Here is a 17,084-nt window from a genome sequence, read left to right on the forward strand (position 1 = left end):
CAGCAGCTCCAAGACAGCCCTCACCCAGTACTGCCCAATGGCATGCCCAGGGGAGGCAAAGGGATAAGGATGCGTGCTGACATAGAGGCAAAGAGAGGGAAAAAACCAGGGAGATTCATTCTTGAATCACAGAACTAGAAATGAAGACAGACTCATACACGGCGATAGCCAGAAATGGGAAGAAATGCAAGGACAAAGAAAGGGAAAAAACAGACCTTTCCAGGGAATAGACATGGATTGGGAGGCTGCTAGGTAGGGAGTTAGGCCGGGGAGGTGAAGCCCCACTCCCATCCCCTTCTTCTGTTCCTCCTCTCCCTTACACACCTCCTTGATCTCCAGTTCTTTCTTCTCTGCATCGATATACTCCTGCTTTACACTGTGCTTCATCCTGCACATGACAAACAGAACAAAAATAAAACATGGGACCCAGCCCTTTGTGGGACACCCATGGACTGCTAAGCACAATCACATGGAGAGGGAGGGAGAGAGGGAGGGAAGAGCAAGGAGGGTTGGGACCCTTGGAAGAGGGAGAGATCAGAGCAGCCTCTGGGGAGAAGGGAGGAATCCCATCCCCTCCACCCATACAAGAATCTGAAAGAATTGGATGTTAAAGAGAAGGCTTAGGGATGACAGAACTGTTTTCTTCAGGCATCTCAAGAGTTGCCAGGGGACTAAATCAATAAACAATAGCATACAAAGCATTGAATATGTGCAACCTTGCTTGAAGAAATAAATACCAGGTTTAGACTTGGACCATAGAAGGCAGAACTAGAAGGTGGAGAGGGGCATCCCAATAATCAGATCCTATAAAAAGGGAGCTGGCTGTGGATTCCCTAAAACTAGCCCACTTGTTAGCTATATTACAAGAAGAGTCCTGCTCAGACACCAGAACTTTTCTTTTGTCACAGGGCCTGTGACGACAGGTCTGCAGAGAGCTGCACTGAGAGAATGGGGTGGGAGTGGTCTGGAAGTTGAGAGAGTGAGGAAGAAGAAATTGATGGGACAAGTTGATGAACTGGAGGGTCTGGGGGGGGCGGGGTTGGATGTGGGGGTATTAGGATCCATGGCAGCCAGGGGATCTAAAGCTACAAGTATGACAAGTGAGAGGTCTGCAGGGATTAATGGTACGACATGACTATGGAGTCCTTGGATTGCTGTGGTCCCTGAGTCGGGGGGGCGGGGGGGTGAGGGGGAGGTCTGTGGAGCTGGCAAAGCCAGTGAACTGCTGTTAGGGTCTGAGGACTGCTCCCATGATGGGGTCTGTCAAAGTCAAAGGTTAGGGGGGAACAGAGAAAAGAAGGCTGGGTATTGAGGGAGGAGGGGAAGGGGCTTGCTCTGACCGGACTCTAGGGAGAGCCTGCCATCCATTCAGCCTTTTCAACTCTTCGGGAGTCAGCAGCTCCAGATCTGACATCGACAAGGGTTGGTCCTCTTTAGGGTGAGGCAGTTTCCGACACAGCACCTGTAGGTTTTGGAGGAGAGAACAGTCCTCATACTAGATCTGGGAGCCTGCCAAACAAGCCCCCTCCAACAGGTCTCCGTGGCTCCCTTTTGGTGGGGGGAGTAATACGTGGGTTACCAGGAGTCTGAGCCACAGCCCAATTTGTCCAGAATCACCCAGGTAGAGCCAGGTTTTCCAAGCAACAGTCTCTGAATCCCGATCCAGTGCCGGGAGGTACCTTGACCAGATATATTGTGGGCAGGTAGAGTTTGTGGGAGAGCAAGCACAGCTGTGAGCCAAGGGCAAGGATCAGATCCCCCATGTCATTGCAGAAGGTGATGGCCTGTGGAGGCATGTTCAGATGCATTATCCTGGAGAATAAGGGCAAGGGAGAGTACACAGTTTCATTCTTTCTCCCCCAGACCACCCCTCTAAGCCCCTCCTTCTGCAGGTAGGGAATGGGAGGCCCAAGGACAGTTTGCAGGCTCCACAGGTCCACTGGGCTCCGGCTACAGATACTCTACACCGACCACGTACCTGAGCAATTTATTGTCCTCCGTCCAGATTCTTAAAGTGCAATCCAGACTTGAGGAGGCGTAAAGCTTCAAGTAAGGGCAACAGCACAAGCCTGGGAGTTGGGGAAGAGACAAGAAAGGGAGGCTAGAACCGGGATGGCCTTCTCACTCTGGTGAAGGAAGCTCACTAGGAGAACCGGGAGAGCCAGTCTGGTCTAAAGCTCTGCAGGGATGGGGGTGCGCCGACCTGTGATGTGGTCTGTGGGGTCCTCCTGGGGGCCATGGTCGTGGCGATCCTCCTCGCATTCCGCCGTTCCGTACTGCACCAGGGTGTAAGTGGCACTGCAGGGGTCCTCAAAGGCCACGGTGACCCGACAGCCCAGGGGGCAAACCGCCACCGTCGACTGGTAGCAGAAAAATGTCCGCAGCAAGGTCAGGCTGTCTTCCGCGTAGGGAAATACCTGCCACATCTTCACAGTCTTATCCGTGCCTAGCCGCCAGGAGGAAGGGAAGGAGCCATGAGGGAGCTCGCCCGAGGGACAGGGCTCCGGGAGGAAGGGCTTGGCAGGTTTTGCTATGGGCCAAGGAAGGCTTTTGGAGCTTGGGGTTTGGGGTAGCCATTTTTATCTGGGATTATGCTAAGAAAGTGAGGCTGATCCAAAGGTCCCACCACTAAACACAGACTCCAAGGAGATCAAAAACAGAGAGGTCTAATACAGGAAATAAATGTGTATAGAAGGACTCTCTTTTCTCAAAAAAGGGGCATGGAATAGATGCCCATCAATTACAAAACGGCTCAGCCAACACAAAGGTAATGAAGTGTCACTGCATTCTTAGAAGGCAGAGCATGGGAAGGCCCGTAAGCTCTGATGCAAAGGGAAACAAACAGAACCAGGAAAATGGATCCAACGCCAAAATGCGTGGGGGAGGAAACGACAGAACCCGAGGGTTCCATCCAATTATAACCATCAAGCTTGTCTCCAAAGGAGAAATCTGACAATCAGCCCCCATCTTGCTCTAGAAAAGTGAGACCCTCTGGGTGGAGAGCATATCAGGTCACACTTGCTCCGTGGATGCCGGTTAATTTTGCTGCCCTTTAAAGTTCTCTTTTCCAGTTCTTTGAAGGAATGGTTGCGGACAAAGGCATTAGGTGATCAGACTGACCCTGTGACTAAAAAAGAAACCAACACATTTAAAGGGAAAAGAAATGGCTGTTTCAGAGAGATGCGGGAGGCCGGGCCACGGGGAAAGAGCCTGGGCGCCGAAGGAGCGGTGCATGGGGCGCCAGAACCGAGCGAGGGCGGCGAGGTCAGGGAGGGAGGGGGCGGAGGGTTCGGTGGGCGGCGGGGGGAGGAAGGGGCCAGAGCTGGTCGGGGAGGGAGCGGAAGGCTGGCCGGGAGCGGAGGGCGGGGGCTCGCTGACCGGCCGTCACCAGGTTCTGCTGACACGAAGCGATGTTGGTCGTGGAGCCCGGGCTGTGCGCCTTTATGTGAGACAGCGTCCGGAGCGAGCCCCAGTCCAGGACCGCGATGGAGCCGTCAGTGTAGCCCAGCACCGGCAGGAACCTGCGGGGCGGAGGAGGGCGGGCCCCCGTCACCGCCGCGGCCCCGCCCCCCCCCCCCCCCCCCCCCCCCCCCCCCCCCCCCCCCCCCCCCCGCCCCCCCCCCCCCCCCCCCCCCCCCCCCCCCCCCCCCCCCCCCCCTCCCGCCCCCCCCCCCCCCCCCCCCCCCCCCCCCCCCCCCCCCCCCCCCCCCCCCCCCCCCCCCCCCCGCCCCGGCCGCGGCGCACCTGTTGTTGTCTTCCCACTTGGTGCCGTGCCAGCTCTTCCTGCGGAGCTCGCCGCCGCGGCTGTGCACGCCTTCCCAGCAGTTGTAGGCGCGGGGCTGGTCCACCACGTGGCTGACCAGGTGCAGGCAGCAGGGCTGGGGCGCCGCCCGCGGCGGCGGCGGCGGCGGCAGGCGCCGCACCACCAGCATGGGGCAGCGCGTGGCGTTGGCGCGCAGCAGGGCGCCCTCGGCGCTCAGCACCAGCAGCACCTCGCGCGGCAGGCAGTAGGCCGTGGCGGCCGCCAGCTCCCCGGGCTCCAGCAGCAGCGTGGAGATCATCTGCCCGGAGACGGCCGAGAAGACGCGCACCGTGCCGTCGGCGCAGCGGCTCACCACGCGCTGCGGCAGCAGGTGCCGGTCGGCCTGCGGCAGCGGCGGCGCCAGCTCCAGGCCCTGCACGCCGGCGTTGAGCGTCGCCAGGGGCTGGTGCAGCTGGCGCACGATCCACAGCTCCAGGTAGGTGGCGCCCTGGGCCAGCAGGGGCGCCCCCGGCCGCACCGGAGGCCACAGGCGGCACACCGTCTCGAAGCAGTTGCTAGGGGAGGGGTACGAGATGATCTCTTCCTTCCCGGGTATCCCGTCCCAAGGGCTGCGGAGGGACACCTCGCCCATTTGCTGCGCCGTCTCCAAGTTCCAGGTGCGCAGAGTCATGTCCTGGGACGCCGACAGCACCAGCATCGAGTTGGGCAACAAGGCCAACGCTGTCACGGGACCTGGACGGCGGGGCCGGGACGCGACAGGCGTCGTCACAGGACCGGGGAACGCAGCCTCGCCGGCGGGGGGCGGGAGACGCAGCCCGGGGCCTCCTCTGGGAAGGGGGCGCCTTGCGCGGCACGGGGGAGGGGGGAGAAAGGGAAAGCCCGGACGCGGAGTGAGCGGCAGGGCGGCGGAAGGCGCCGCGTCCCAGGGCAGCGCCCGGGGCAAGAACAGCGTGGAGCCAGATATGCGGGGGCGAATGGAAGGGATCGCCAGCAGCCTCGGCTCCCTAGCAGGGAGGAATCCTAAGGGCCCGGGGCACGACGTCTGGGGACGGTGCCTTCCTTACCTCTGTGGCCCACGAAGACGCTGCGGATCTGCCAGTCGGGATCCCACACCTTCACTGTGCTGTCTCGGGAGGCCGTCACCACCACATCTAGAATCTCACAGTACAGCAAGTCCGAGATCAGGCTAGGGAGGGAGCGGAGGGGGGGCTAGTCTGAGACGCCTCCGCAAAACGCGCCGTGTGCGCCACAAAGCGGCTGTATGAGCTCCGTCCCAGACTTTCGGCTTCCTCCACCGCCCTCCCGGTGAGCCCCGGCCTGCCAGTCCTCTGCCCCTTCGCCCTGCTCGGTCCTCAGGGAATCTCGGAGCCCCTTCCTTCCCTCCTCTCCTTCTCAGTCGGCCCCTCCCACCGCTCTCACGTTTTGTGCAGCTTCCGGCGCACATCCACGATCTTGCGGTTAGCCAGGTCGTAGGTGAGCAAGTCAGTCCCACAGACGGCGAAGCAACGGGGGAAGACCCCCCGGGGGGCCACGTCTACAGCCAGGCGGCTGAAAGATCGTCCTCGTTTTGAGAGAGTCGGGAGCGTAGCTGCCAACACCAGTCGTCGGCCACCACCTCGAAATTCCCACAAGGACAGTCCACCTCCCTGCTCACCAATGACCACCATCGCTTTTCCAGGCATCAAACCACAGCATGTGGGTAGCTGGGACGGCTCCAAGAAGTTGCGGGACATCAGTTCCAGGTCTTTGCTCAGCACCACTATTCCTTCGGGGCCCCAACCTATAAAGCGGCCTGGACGCTGGCCCATGTGCTGAAAACCCACGAGGGCCACCAGTCCTGTCAGTTCTATCGGCACCTGGGCGTGGCCACGGGCCCAGCCATCTTCTGCGTGCAGGTGCAGTTGGCCTGACTTATCCAGGAGCACCAGGCGCGTGCTTTCCGCGTCTAGCGCCACCGCCAGCAGCCCTGCGGGAATCTCCAAGCGCCGCAGGGACTCCAAGCCGTGGGTCAAGTGCATCACCCGCAACTCGGCGCGCTTCATCTGGGGAGACCGCGAGACTTGTGGTGGGGGGAGCGTCGCCGGCTCCCCGGGCGCTTGGGTTGGGGCCAACCCGGGGAGAGAGCATCGTGTTGGGAAAAGGAGTGCAAGGACCGCCCAAGGGAGGATGTCCTGGGGAGATCCCCCAATAGGGGAACCTAGGGGGAAGCCCCGCGGGGGAGTCACAGGGAGGGGACCGCCAGGCGGCATCACAGATGGACCCTGGCGAAGGCAGGATGGGGGCCGGCTCCCTACCTTTTCCACTAAACGGTACAAGCCGGAGCGCAACACGAGCCAGAGTCGGCGGGCCCGGGAGTAAGGCAAGATGCTCCACCACAGCTCGTTCGAGGAGAAGGAGCCCGTCGTCGTTGTGGTCACGTCCTCGGCTTTTGGACACGAATACCAGAGTCCATGGCAGGGGTAACCCAAGATCCTCCCTGTCCCCATTCTCCCGTCCCTACGACACACCGGAATCTAAAAGCTGGGGCCCTGGGATTAGCGGGGAGCCTGCTTCCTCTGCTCTCAATTCTGGAGTGCCTCGAGATTAGTACACAATGACGGGGTGAGGAGTATGTAAGTGGGAAGAGGGCGGGAAAGGCTGGGGCGAGGGGTTCCCAAGTACCGGAAGGTAGGATTAGAGAGCGGAATCTGGTGGAGGCAACTTAGTACTTTCCCATTCTAAAATCTTTTTCGGACTCGTATACATTTCGAGGCTCACCTGACTGGGCTGGGCCAGTGCCCTGACTTTCAATTTCCAACATTTGCGGAGGCTCTTCCCCCATTTCGAGATTATCCGTTTTGTAGTCCCTTTGACTCTGCGCCAAGTTTGTCTTAGACTTTTTCGGCTCCATTGCGGCTCTGGGACCTGGGTTGGGGGCTGCCTCTCCTTACCCCAGGTACAGCTCCCTCTCGCCCTATCAACGTGCAGAGGGGGCAGAGTCCCTCTTCTGTATTCCTAAGGGGACAGTGCCCCCCTATTGATGCTCCTTCATGTAACAGAGCCGATCCCACCCTTCCGCATAACTGCATCCCACGGTTCAGTCACTCTTAGTGTTTTCTAGCTTGTTGTCAATCCCTCATTACTTCGTCTCCATGGTAGCGCCACCTCAGTATTCCTCCCTCCCCCTCCATAGGAATGCCCCTCCCCAGAACAGATTCCTTAATTACATCTCTCGGCAGTTAGTACTCCACAGAGTAGCGTGTCCCACTCCCCGATTCCTCTAAAAGCAAACTTTCCATAACGGGCCCGATCTTTCCTCATCACATCTTTCTCATCCCTGCTTCTGGTCTTAAGTCCGGTACCTGGCCCTACACCCTTAAACACGTCCCCGGGTAGTGCCTCTCCCACAGCAGTGTCCCACCTTGAAATGGTCTTCCAAACTACCTCCCTCGGGAGCCCCTCTTCATTCCTTCCAGAATTCCTCTCCTAACAGCACTCCACCCCCTTTCAGACCCACTATATTTTATCCGGCGCGTCTCTTCCCCCGACAGGTCACTCCCCTGCCGAGCTATTCCCCGTATTGCCGCGCCGAATCCCGCCGCCCGGCCCCACTCCGTTTTCCGATACCCTCTCAGAGCCCCTCCAAAGCGCCACCGCAGGCCTGCGCCCGGCGCAGCCCCACCCTTCTCCCAAACTCCTCCCTTAGCGGGATCCAATCCCGGGGCAGACGGGGGTCATATGTGACCGTAACCCCGTACTCCTCAAGACAGCGTTTTTCGTTATAGTGGCGAACCGCTTATATACTCCCCTGGACCAATACTCTTGCTTAAGCAAATGCCTCTTTGTTTTTAGGCTTGATCCCATTCCACTAGAATTCACCTACGGCGAGTCCAGTACCGGTCACTCCTACCGTTCCACCCTTCTTTGGCTGGCTGCTAGGAGACCCGATGAGCAAGACCCCTCCCCCCTCTAAGTGAGACTTGTGCTCGAGTTGGTGAGGAAGCCTCCGGCCGGGCACCAAGGACACTGCAGCCAATCGAGCTGGGCCTCTGCCGCTGGCTCGTGGTCTCATCCCTCTCCCTTGCCATCTCCATCCCAGTTGCATCTAGCTGTTTTATCCCCCTCTCCCCCCAGCCCAGGCACTCAGAGCTTAGTCACAGAAACTTTATTGGAGACAAACACAGAGCTGCAGCAAAGTGACCCCTCAGTGCACACTGGGCTGCCCCTCAGGGCTGGGCCGAGGTAGGAGGGGCCTGGGGCCTGGGTCCCGTCCTGCCCTGCCCCGGCACCACTAGGTGAAGGCTGCACCCAGAGTTCAGACCAGCTATCAGCAGGCCCAGAGGACAGCCCCCCACCTGTCCCCAGGGATGTGGGGTGGAGTGTGGTGGGGCAAATAGGGGCTAGCGCCCCTGTACAAAATATAAAAATACAATCTGGGAGCCAGAGGGTGCAGGTCAAAGCTTGCCCTGACACCTCCAAGGACAGTCAGTGGGACTCGATCCTTTCCCCAAGAGTCCAGGGCTAGGCAGCATGAGGGAGAAGGCAGGGGCTCTGGTGCTGGTTCTGGAGGAGTGGGAAAAGTTCGGGGAGAGTCAGTTGCTCACAGTCTGGAGCCAAAGTGCAAGGAGGGCTAAGCCCAGCTGGTTGCAAAGGGATGGCCAACTGGGGGGCCCAAGGGGGTGGAGCAGACGGAAAAGTCCCTGCCCAAGAGCAGTGAAGATGAGTGGTTCCTGTACCTCTCACATGCAGATCACCTGGAGCCTGAGAAGAGAGGACATAAGGACATTAGCAGGAGACCAACAAGGGGGGGAGGAAGGAATTGAGCTGGTCAAAGCCCTAAAAGCTGAGATAGGAGCAGCATCACCAAAGACAGGTGTGAGCTCTTGATGTCTGGGACAAGGAGGACAGGTATCAAGGGATGGGAACCGAGGAGAGAAAAGTCAGGTTATTGAGAACTTCTCCCCCTCACAGATGAGCCAGGGCAAGAGAAAAGGGATTGCAAAGTGGCCCCAATCCTGAAGGCAAACCTGTCCTCCATGGTGCTGGGCTCCTCTGTTGCCCCCTCGCTGCTGCTACCCCCTCTTTCTTCCTCCTCTTCCTCTTCCTCCTCTCCCAAGTCCATGTCCAATTCATGGCCAGCCTCTGATCGAGTGTAAGTGGAGCCACTGTGGGAGGAGCAGGGGAGACATGGCCTTAGGAGCCCCTTCCAGCCCTGAGACCCCCTTCCCCATACATACACAGTCCAAGTGGCCCCAGGAGAGCTGAGGGCAGGGATACTGGTGCAGACCTGATCGATCGGCAGCTGAAGAAAACAATGCGCTTGAGTCGCTTGTTGTAGAAAAAGTAGTTGAAGGACCAGAGGCTGCCATCTTCACCAAAGGGGTCAGAATCCAGGTCAGGATTGTAGCTGGGGGGGTGTGTGGGGTGGGACAAGGTTAGAGAGCCCCATGGGTACCTGAACACCTCCCACTCCCCATGAATATTATTTGGGCTGAGAGAGCCCCAAACAAGAGGGAAGAATGAAGACCATCTGGCTTCAATTCATTAAGTGTCTGCTCCAAACCAGGCATATTGGGTAGTGAGCACACAAACGATGTCAGAGAGCTTATTGGGGAAATATGTACAACATTAAATAAACACTCAATACAAATACAAGTCATTTCTAGGTGATGAAAATACCAACAAACTACCCAACAATCAAAGGCTCTGCTTGCACAGCAAATGCCCCCTGAAATTTGAGCCCTGAAGAAAGTCTTGTCCTAGAGACTAGAAGAGGTGGGAATGGGAAGGAGGGGGGTGTCAGTCAGTCCATAGGAAGGCACCCAAACTGAAGATGGAAGAGAGAAGGCTCATTGTGAGGGCGATGGGAAGCCAGTCTGAAAAGATGGACTGGGATCTTAATGAAGAAGAGTTTAAAACGTTAAACAGTTTTTATTTTATCTGAGAGGTAACAGGAAAACACCGGGTCTTCCTGGGTAGGGAATGAACAGTCAGATTGGTGTCTTAAAAATATCAACTCTGTAATTGTAGAGAGGGAAGAACAGGATGCATGCAGACCAATTAGAAAGCTACTGCCATAATCAGAGATGAAGGCCTAAGCCATCACGACAGAAGTGGGGACTATATAAATAGAAATATGGGGTTGGATATTGTTACAAGAGGAGGAAAATTGGAAGAGTTGGCAACTGATTGAACATGAGAAATGAAGGAAAAGGACAAATTGACGATGACTATGAGGTGATGAACCCAGATGACTGGAAAGACAAGAGTGGCCTTGGTAGACAGAGAAAACTTATAAAAAGGAAGGGTGGTTTTGAGAAAAAGACTATTAGTACCATTTTGGAAATACTGAGTTGATAAGTTGGTAAGATGCCAAGTATTCAGAACAAGGGATCTTAACTTGATACTTGTATTTGTTTTTTAAAAATATTTTGATAACTATACTTCAACATAATTGGTTTCTTTTGTAATCTCATGAATTTTTATTTTGTACATTCAAAAACATTAGAAGAGGTCCACAGACTTCACCAGACTGTCAAAGGATCCAGGATACCACAAACATATAAAAAAGAGAAGATGGTCTAGTACAGAATGAGCCAGACCTGAATTATGATGTAAGCAAAGGCTTCTAAGGTGTAGCCAGGAGCACAAACTGCCCTACCAGTTCTCTGTACATACTCTGATTGACTTTCAAATCCCTCTTGGATCCCCACCTGTAGATATCACATTCAGACAGGCAAATCTCTTCATCCACAGCATTCCAGAGCTGGGGCTTCAGGGCAGTAAAGTCCTCACGAACTGCAGAGAACAGGCTGCAATTTACTGAATTCACCACCTAGACAGGCATGGAGAGGGAGGAATAATAACAAGAATATTTTGTTCATCCCCAACATAAACTGGCCAGAGGACATCTCATGGCCAGAGGACAAAAATGTGAGAGAGGGGCCAGTTCTAGCTGTCTACCCATCATTAAGGTCACAACTTCCCCCAACACATAGGCTCTGCCCCAGCTAAGAAAAGGACTAGCCCCACTCTACCCCATTCCCTCATGCCTCCTCTCTCACCCAGTTGAGGCTTGGCTCTCGGCTGAACTCGTGGCTCTTAGCAGTACTGAAGTCATAATCAGGCCTGAAGGACTCATTGAGAGTGGCAATCAGATAGAAGAGGGTCTTTCGGCTGCACTTATCACTCAGTGGCCCTTCTTCTTCTCCTCCCTGGCTCTTGCTCAGCCTGCCAGGGAAATGGCCCTGTTATCCTTCCTACCCCACTTGTGACATCTCCCACCTGCTACCCCCCACATTCAGAATCCCTGGGTACCTTTCCCCTGGGACTTGGAGAACCCATCTTTCCTACAGGACAGACCATACCTGCTGGGGCTGAGGCCAGAGGTCTGGGGGGGCGACAGTGCCTCTAGTACATGGGGCCGGCCCTCCTGGCAGAATTGCTTGAACATGTGCTTGTCGTCCCCTGCCATCTTACAGGAGTAACTCTCGATCCTGAGGGGAAGGGTTAGATCCACAGATGAGGGTGGAGAATGTAAAGAGCACAGGACTAGAAGACAGGAAACATCATAACCACCCATATTTCTAGAGTTTTGAAGTTTGCAAAGTTTTTCTTCCCAAAGTCCTAAGAAATAGATCATATAGGGACAAAAAGGAAACTGAGGTACAGGGAAGTTAAGTGACTTGACCAGGACTAGTTATACAACTAGTAACTGTCAGAGTTTGAACCCAAATCCTTCTAATCTCCAGTCCAAAATATTTTCCCCTAATTCGAGAGCAGGTCTGAAATCTGCTACTAATTAACATGGTGAGCCTGTGAACAACTCACCGCGTCCTATACAAATATCAGTTTCCTGCTTTTGGTTCATATTTTTCCTTGGAGTGATCCCTATTAATCCCTTTCTTAAAGCCCAATTCAAATGGCTTCCACTTCTTCCAGGATGTATCCCCCATTCCCCTAAATTCAATTCTCCAAATTCTCCATTCATTTATTCAACGAACAATTGGGCAATGAAAAAGATACAAAACTGGTTCCTATCCTCCAGGAGCTTGAGTCAAGCAGAAAGATAAAACACAAATGGAGATAACAATTTACAAAAATGATATTACAATACAATATTTGTATTTTACAATTTACAATAATAAAAGCACCTTCTGGAATTATAAAACAAAATACCAGCAATAGATTTTAATCTTCTTTGCAGCCCTAAATCTATGATCCACCAGAGATGCCATTTGAGTTGAGGTGGAAAGAAGAGCCAGGAATTCCACTGATAAAGAGTGGAAAAGAGGAGCAGAGGAAACTGTCTGAATAAAGGCAAAATAAAAAAGGACTCTGGTATAGGGTATGTTTAGAAAAGAGTTCAGTTTTGTGGGAGTATAGATGGCATACATAGGAATAACATAAAATTAAGACTGGAAAAGCAAAATGAAAGCAGGTTATGAAGGGTTCTATAGAACAGGATGGAGAGTCTGATTTTGATTTGAGGGCATCAATTAAGATTTTTGAACATAGGAGTAACATGAACATATTAACGTGTAAAGAAAATTACTTCAGATTCTAAGGATGTTTTGGAGGAAGGAGAGAGGAAGAGCCAAAAAACTTGGGAAGCCAAATGATAAGGACCTGAGAATGGTCTCAAGTGGGACCCGGTCACTACTGCATGGTGATCCTTTTACCACATTCTCTAGAGCAACTCTTCTCAATTTCCTTTTATTTCCTACTTTATATCTCCCTCCTCTCATCAAATCCCCTCACTGACTTTTTTACTGAGAAAATTAAGACTACTATCAATTCTCCATCTCTCAAAACTACTATTATATATCTTCATTTTCTGTTACTACTTTGAGTCTCTGAAGAAGAAATGGCCCTGTTTGTCAAGGCAAAGCTTTCTGCTTCTGTCCTTCACCTGGCCTCCAGGAGTAAAATCCAATCATTTCTTACCTTTTGTCTTCAATCTCCTTATCTCTACAAGTTTCTTATTTGCTACCTAAAAAAATGCTCAAGCACCACCAATCCTTAAAAACCTAAACTTGACTCTGCGATCTCCTCATACTATTGTCTTGCCTTTCTCTCATTGCTATGCTGTCTACTTCAAATGCGATGGTTATTTCTTTGACCTCCTGCAACTCACTGTTGACCATCTTTCCCTTCCTTCCTTGGCCTCTCCAATCTTTCAAGGTTTATTTCCCACCTGACTACATCTTTGCTTATTCATCTTCAGTCTCCCATCCTTTAACCATGAGTGTGTCCTCCAAGGCAGTCACAGATATTCCTTTCTTTCTGTACTCTCTTCCTTAGTGACTTATCAGTTTCCATGAGTTCAATTATCATAAGCAGACAGATAACTCCAAAATCTACATATCCCCAATTTATCTGTTTCTTCCACTTCCAAATGCAACACTGAATTATCTGCTGAACAGCTTTTTTCACATTCCATAAACATCTCAAACTCTGAATGCCCCAAACTTTCCCCTAACTTCCCTATCTCAGTGAAGGATACTACCATCTCCCAAGTTTGCAATCTCAGAATCATCTTTGATCTTTCCCTATCCTACAACCAACCAGGGGCCAAATCTACCTCCGTAACATCTAGTCAGTATTCTTCACTTACATGGGCCATTACCACAGTTAGGTCTCATTACCTTTTGCCTGAACTGTTAAAAGCCTTCTAATTGATCTCTCTACTTCTGATTTTTCCTCTATCTAATCCTCCAAGAAATGTCAAAATAATCTTTCTAGGATTATTTTGTCCTGACCATATCATTCCCTTTTTCAAAAGTCTTCAAGGGCTCCCTAACCATATTAACTTCCTAGCTCATTATTCCCCATTCATGCTACATTCCAATCAAAATGGATTACAAGTTTTCCAGAAAGTTGGCATTCTACCTCCTGCCTTCAAGTACTTGAACAAACCAACCCTTACCATTAAAATGGTAGCTTTCTTATTCCTTGGATTCCTTTAAACTCAAATGTTACCTCCTCTTTTAAGTTGGGTTTTAATTCCCCAAGTCCTATTCAAATTACTTCATATTTACTAATTTAGACACATTATTTTCTCCACAGACTACAGACTCTCTGTTGGACTATTCTGATTTTATCTTTTAATTCCTAGCACTTGACAAATGTTAGTTAACTAAATTATCTATTTTATGTCTTCCCTCGGCACCTAGCAAAAACGTTGTGTAAAAAAAAAAAAGGTTTAATAAAACTTTGATGAATTGAAGTTTAGCTTCCTCAACTGTTCAAGCTATAAAGTTCGGGGAGGGGAAGGAAGGGGCCAAGAGGATAAGGGAGGGAGAAGAGATAGAGGGAAGCAGAAGGGAAAGGAAGAAAGGAGTGAGGTTGAACTCAATGGTCTCCAAGGTACCTTTCTAACACTAACATTTTGTGAGCTGATGTAACTGAGGAATCTGAAAGGCGTGAGCACATTCAAGAGGATAGAAAATGAGAATAAACAGTAATAGAGAAAAAGTTATAAATCTGGACACAAACAAGGAGGCTAGTTACATATAAAAGATAGATAACTGCATGGACACATACACAGGGGATAGATGTCAATCAAATATAGGGTTTTAAGGGATCATAGGTAGAGCTGGAAGAGATTTTTGGGGCCCATCTAGTACAAGGCCCTCCTTTGATGGATGACAAAACCAAAACACCTAGAGTGTATCACCTATTGTCAAAAACTAGATTTGAACCCAGTTGCTTCAGATTCCAAGACTAGTACTCTACTAAACCAGAGGTGTCAAATACATGATAGTTTGAAGTTTTTCCAAATGTAATCCAAATCAGATTAAAATGTAACTGGGAAATATTTCATAAAATAGAAAAATACTAAAAGAGAGACAATGCTACATTTTAAAACTAAGTCAACATGTGGCTCCCAGAAAGCCTATTGTTTTGATACTATTCACCATTCCCTTCCACTATGTTTAGCTTAACTGGATTCTAAGGCTAATACTTGTAGAATCTTCAATCCTTTAACATATTTTAGGGAGTCAAAAGTACCTGGCCTTACAAACAAGACTTAAAAGCTGAAGTAAGTGAAATGGTAGGGAGGGGGGTGGTAAAAGAGAGGAAGGAAACGGGTGGGTGGAGTCACTAACCACACTGCCTTCCCTTTACCTTTACAGGGAAAGGAACCTTAGGGCCCTTTTCAAATCAAGTGCCTTCCCTTAGGGCAGAGGAACCCTGAGGATCTCACCTGCCAATGATGTGAGCATCACCTGTCTCCACAGTTAATTGGGAGTTGATCGCCTCAAAACTGGAGTTTTCTAAGAGCTTCATCTTCTGCAGGGACCAGGGACAGGGAAGTCAAGGGCCTGGGGTCAGGACAGCAAAGAAGATGTACCTGTTGGGAAAATGGGATATGTCACTATGGTTCTGAGTTGTCTTGCTTAAGAAAGGAGTAAGGAAGGTCATGTTAAAATTTCACAACTGCCTACCCCTACTATGACAAAGCCTCAGGTCCCAGAAAAAAAAGGATTTCTTGTCTTTCATCCCTGCTCCCAGTCTGGCACTTCTCTCTCCCTGCCTCGTAAGTGGAGAAACCGTAAACAAGCAGAACCCTGGCCCTGGCCCAGAACTTGTGGAGAGAACAGCAGGCAGGAGGACCAAGTGCCAACCTGGGGCAAATATACCTCCTTTCCCCTCTCTAAACTTTAAGACACCAGAACCCCAGTTCCTCCCCTACTGGAGGGCTCTAGTGTCACAGAGGGAGGATCCCCTTACCCTGGAGGAGAGTGTCTTTTTCTCTCCCAAGCAATCTCCTGAAGCTTCACCATCTGACAGCCATTCCTCCCTGGCTCTGTGTGTGTGTGCATGTGCATATATAGATACGAACGTGCACATATACGGTGTGTACGGATACGTGCATACAGCTACGACTATCACCCTAGGACGCGGCTCAGCCTGGAGACCGTGGGGGAGGGGCCCGCGTAGGAAGCTGTCCGAGAGGCCCAGCACAAGGGGCAGCCAGGGCCTGAGGGCCTGGACACCTGCTGCTCAAGGGGAGGAGAAAGAGCAACCCAAAGCCACACCCGAGGGAGTCCGTCACCGACCAACCCAACCCGCCTCCATTCCGCCCCACTCCTCTCCTCCAGCCCCCCACCCCCAGTGAGTAGAGCCGAGTCTCCTTTACCTGGATGGGTACGCCAGGTTGCTTAAAGCACTTGGAGATCTCCACCGTACCGGTTTCGACTCCCCAGAGGGAGGAGGAGACTCCATACGCTAGCATCTAATGGAACCAGAGCCTCACTGGAGCCCGCTCCCAGCTCACTCCTCCCGGAACCCAGGCCGGGCACACCCCCAGGTCAAGCCCCGCCTACCGGAACTACAACTCCCAGGAGGCCGTGCGGCGCTGGAAAGCGAGAGGGAGGGGGTGGGGGCTTCTGGGAGCTGTAGTTCAGGGACAGCTACCGAGGCGTAGGCTACACCGACCTGGCTGGGACGTCCGGCTGCGGGGCACCAGGAAATCCAGGGGTCCGAGAGGCTCCTCAGTTCCTGGGGGCTACGACGCTGCGGCCTCCGCTCGGGCCGCGTTGTATCCGAGGAAAACTTCGCAACGACAGCCTTTTCCTCCGGGTCCCGCCCGCCTGCGCGGGCGACCTCCGCGACATGGCCCCACCGCCGACCCGGCTCCGGCTGCCTTCAGCGCCCGACAATGGTAACACTGCTCGAGACAGACACACAGAGGAAGCCGCCTCCGCCTCCCTCAACCCCGAGAACAACAAGCGCCCGCTAGGCCCGGCCCCGCCCCCACCACGGATCTCGCTTTGATGATTGGGCTCTTCTTTTCCTCCCTAGACTGACTAACCTGTTCCCATTGGTACAGATCCCCGCCACTCATCACGTCCTTCATAATTATTGGCTATTATTCCTGCTCGTCATTTTTTACAGCCTATGTGCCCGCTTCACTAATTAGTCTATTTTATAAGGGAGCTTTCCTATTGGTGTAGTTTCCCTGCAGCGTCTTCAGACCCTGTCTTGTTTTTCATTGGTGGTTCCGCTTGCCATTCTTTTTCCCCTTGTCTACCCTCCTCCCCCTTCTCCTTGTGCTCTAAGTACAGACTCCTCTCCGAGGATGGGGAAGGACTAGAAAGGGGCGGGATTGGAAGGAGTGGGCCGGTCGCGCCTGCGGCTTGGACGCTAGGAGACAAAGAATGCGAGGGGGAACAGAATGACCATTGGCTGCCGCGGATGTTAGTCTCGCCGCTCTCTTATCCCGGCCTTCAGAAAGACCCTCCCCTCCCGTCCCCTCCCCCCACCCTGGAGTCGGCCCGCTGGTGTTGGGAGGCTGCGTCCTGGTGACCAGGAGCACGGCTCTGGCTTCATCCGG

At 52.7% G+C, this 17,084-nt stretch overlaps 2 protein-coding genes across 6 annotated transcripts in view; both read right to left on the minus strand.

Moving 5' to 3' along the window:
* The window catches only part of WDR97 (WD repeat domain 97), a 59,825-nt gene extending 52,060 nt beyond the window's left edge, over positions 1 to 7,765 (minus strand). The window contains exons 1-12 of one of the 3 annotated variants that reach the window (XM_031947394.1): positions 7,622 to 7,765; positions 6,521 to 6,716; positions 6,058 to 6,188; positions 5,183 to 5,805; positions 4,828 to 4,949; positions 3,745 to 4,495; positions 3,379 to 3,521; positions 2,204 to 2,446; positions 1,979 to 2,069; positions 1,680 to 1,812; positions 1,341 to 1,462; positions 325 to 388 (exon numbers count right to left, since the gene is read on the minus strand). In XM_031947394.1, the coding sequence (XP_031803254.1) occupies positions 325 to 388; positions 1,341 to 1,462; positions 1,680 to 1,812; positions 1,979 to 2,069; positions 2,204 to 2,446; positions 3,379 to 3,521; positions 3,745 to 4,495; positions 4,828 to 4,949; positions 5,183 to 5,805; positions 6,058 to 6,188; positions 6,521 to 6,653 (2,556 nt within the window). In that variant the 5' untranslated portion in view covers positions 6,654 to 6,716; positions 7,622 to 7,765. The other 2 variants (XM_031947395.1, XM_031947396.1) reach the window with 2 other exon arrangements.
* A 127-nt stretch (positions 7,766 to 7,892) lies between these two features.
* Positions 7,893 to 16,525, minus strand: MAF1 (MAF1 homolog, negative regulator of RNA polymerase III). Of its 3 annotated transcripts, none has more exons than XM_003760526.3 (8): positions 16,187 to 16,525; positions 14,952 to 15,098; positions 11,110 to 11,238; positions 10,807 to 10,972; positions 10,456 to 10,577; positions 9,030 to 9,149; positions 8,770 to 8,907; positions 7,893 to 8,503 (listed from the first exon to the last, which is right to left on the minus strand). In XM_003760526.3, exons 2-8 carry the CDS (start codon positions 15,032 to 15,034, stop codon positions 8,482 to 8,484), a joined length of 780 nt encoding a protein of 259 aa, XP_003760574.1. In that variant the 5' UTR covers positions 15,035 to 15,098; positions 16,187 to 16,525; the 3' UTR covers positions 7,893 to 8,481. The 3 variants fall into 3 exon arrangements, with proteins under 3 accessions (XP_003760574.1, XP_023352411.1, XP_023352412.1); XM_023496643.2 differs by lacking the exon at positions 16,187 to 16,525 and adding an exon at positions 15,888 to 16,059; XM_023496644.2 differs by lacking the exon at positions 16,187 to 16,525 and adding an exon at positions 15,479 to 15,586.
* Between the last annotated feature and the right edge of the window lie 559 nt (positions 16,526 to 17,084).

Source organism: Sarcophilus harrisii, chromosome 1 (assembly GCF_902635505.1).
Source record: "Sarcophilus harrisii chromosome 1, mSarHar1.11, whole genome shotgun sequence".
In the NCBI taxonomy this organism is placed as follows: domain Eukaryota; kingdom Metazoa; phylum Chordata; class Mammalia; order Dasyuromorphia; family Dasyuridae; genus Sarcophilus; species Sarcophilus harrisii.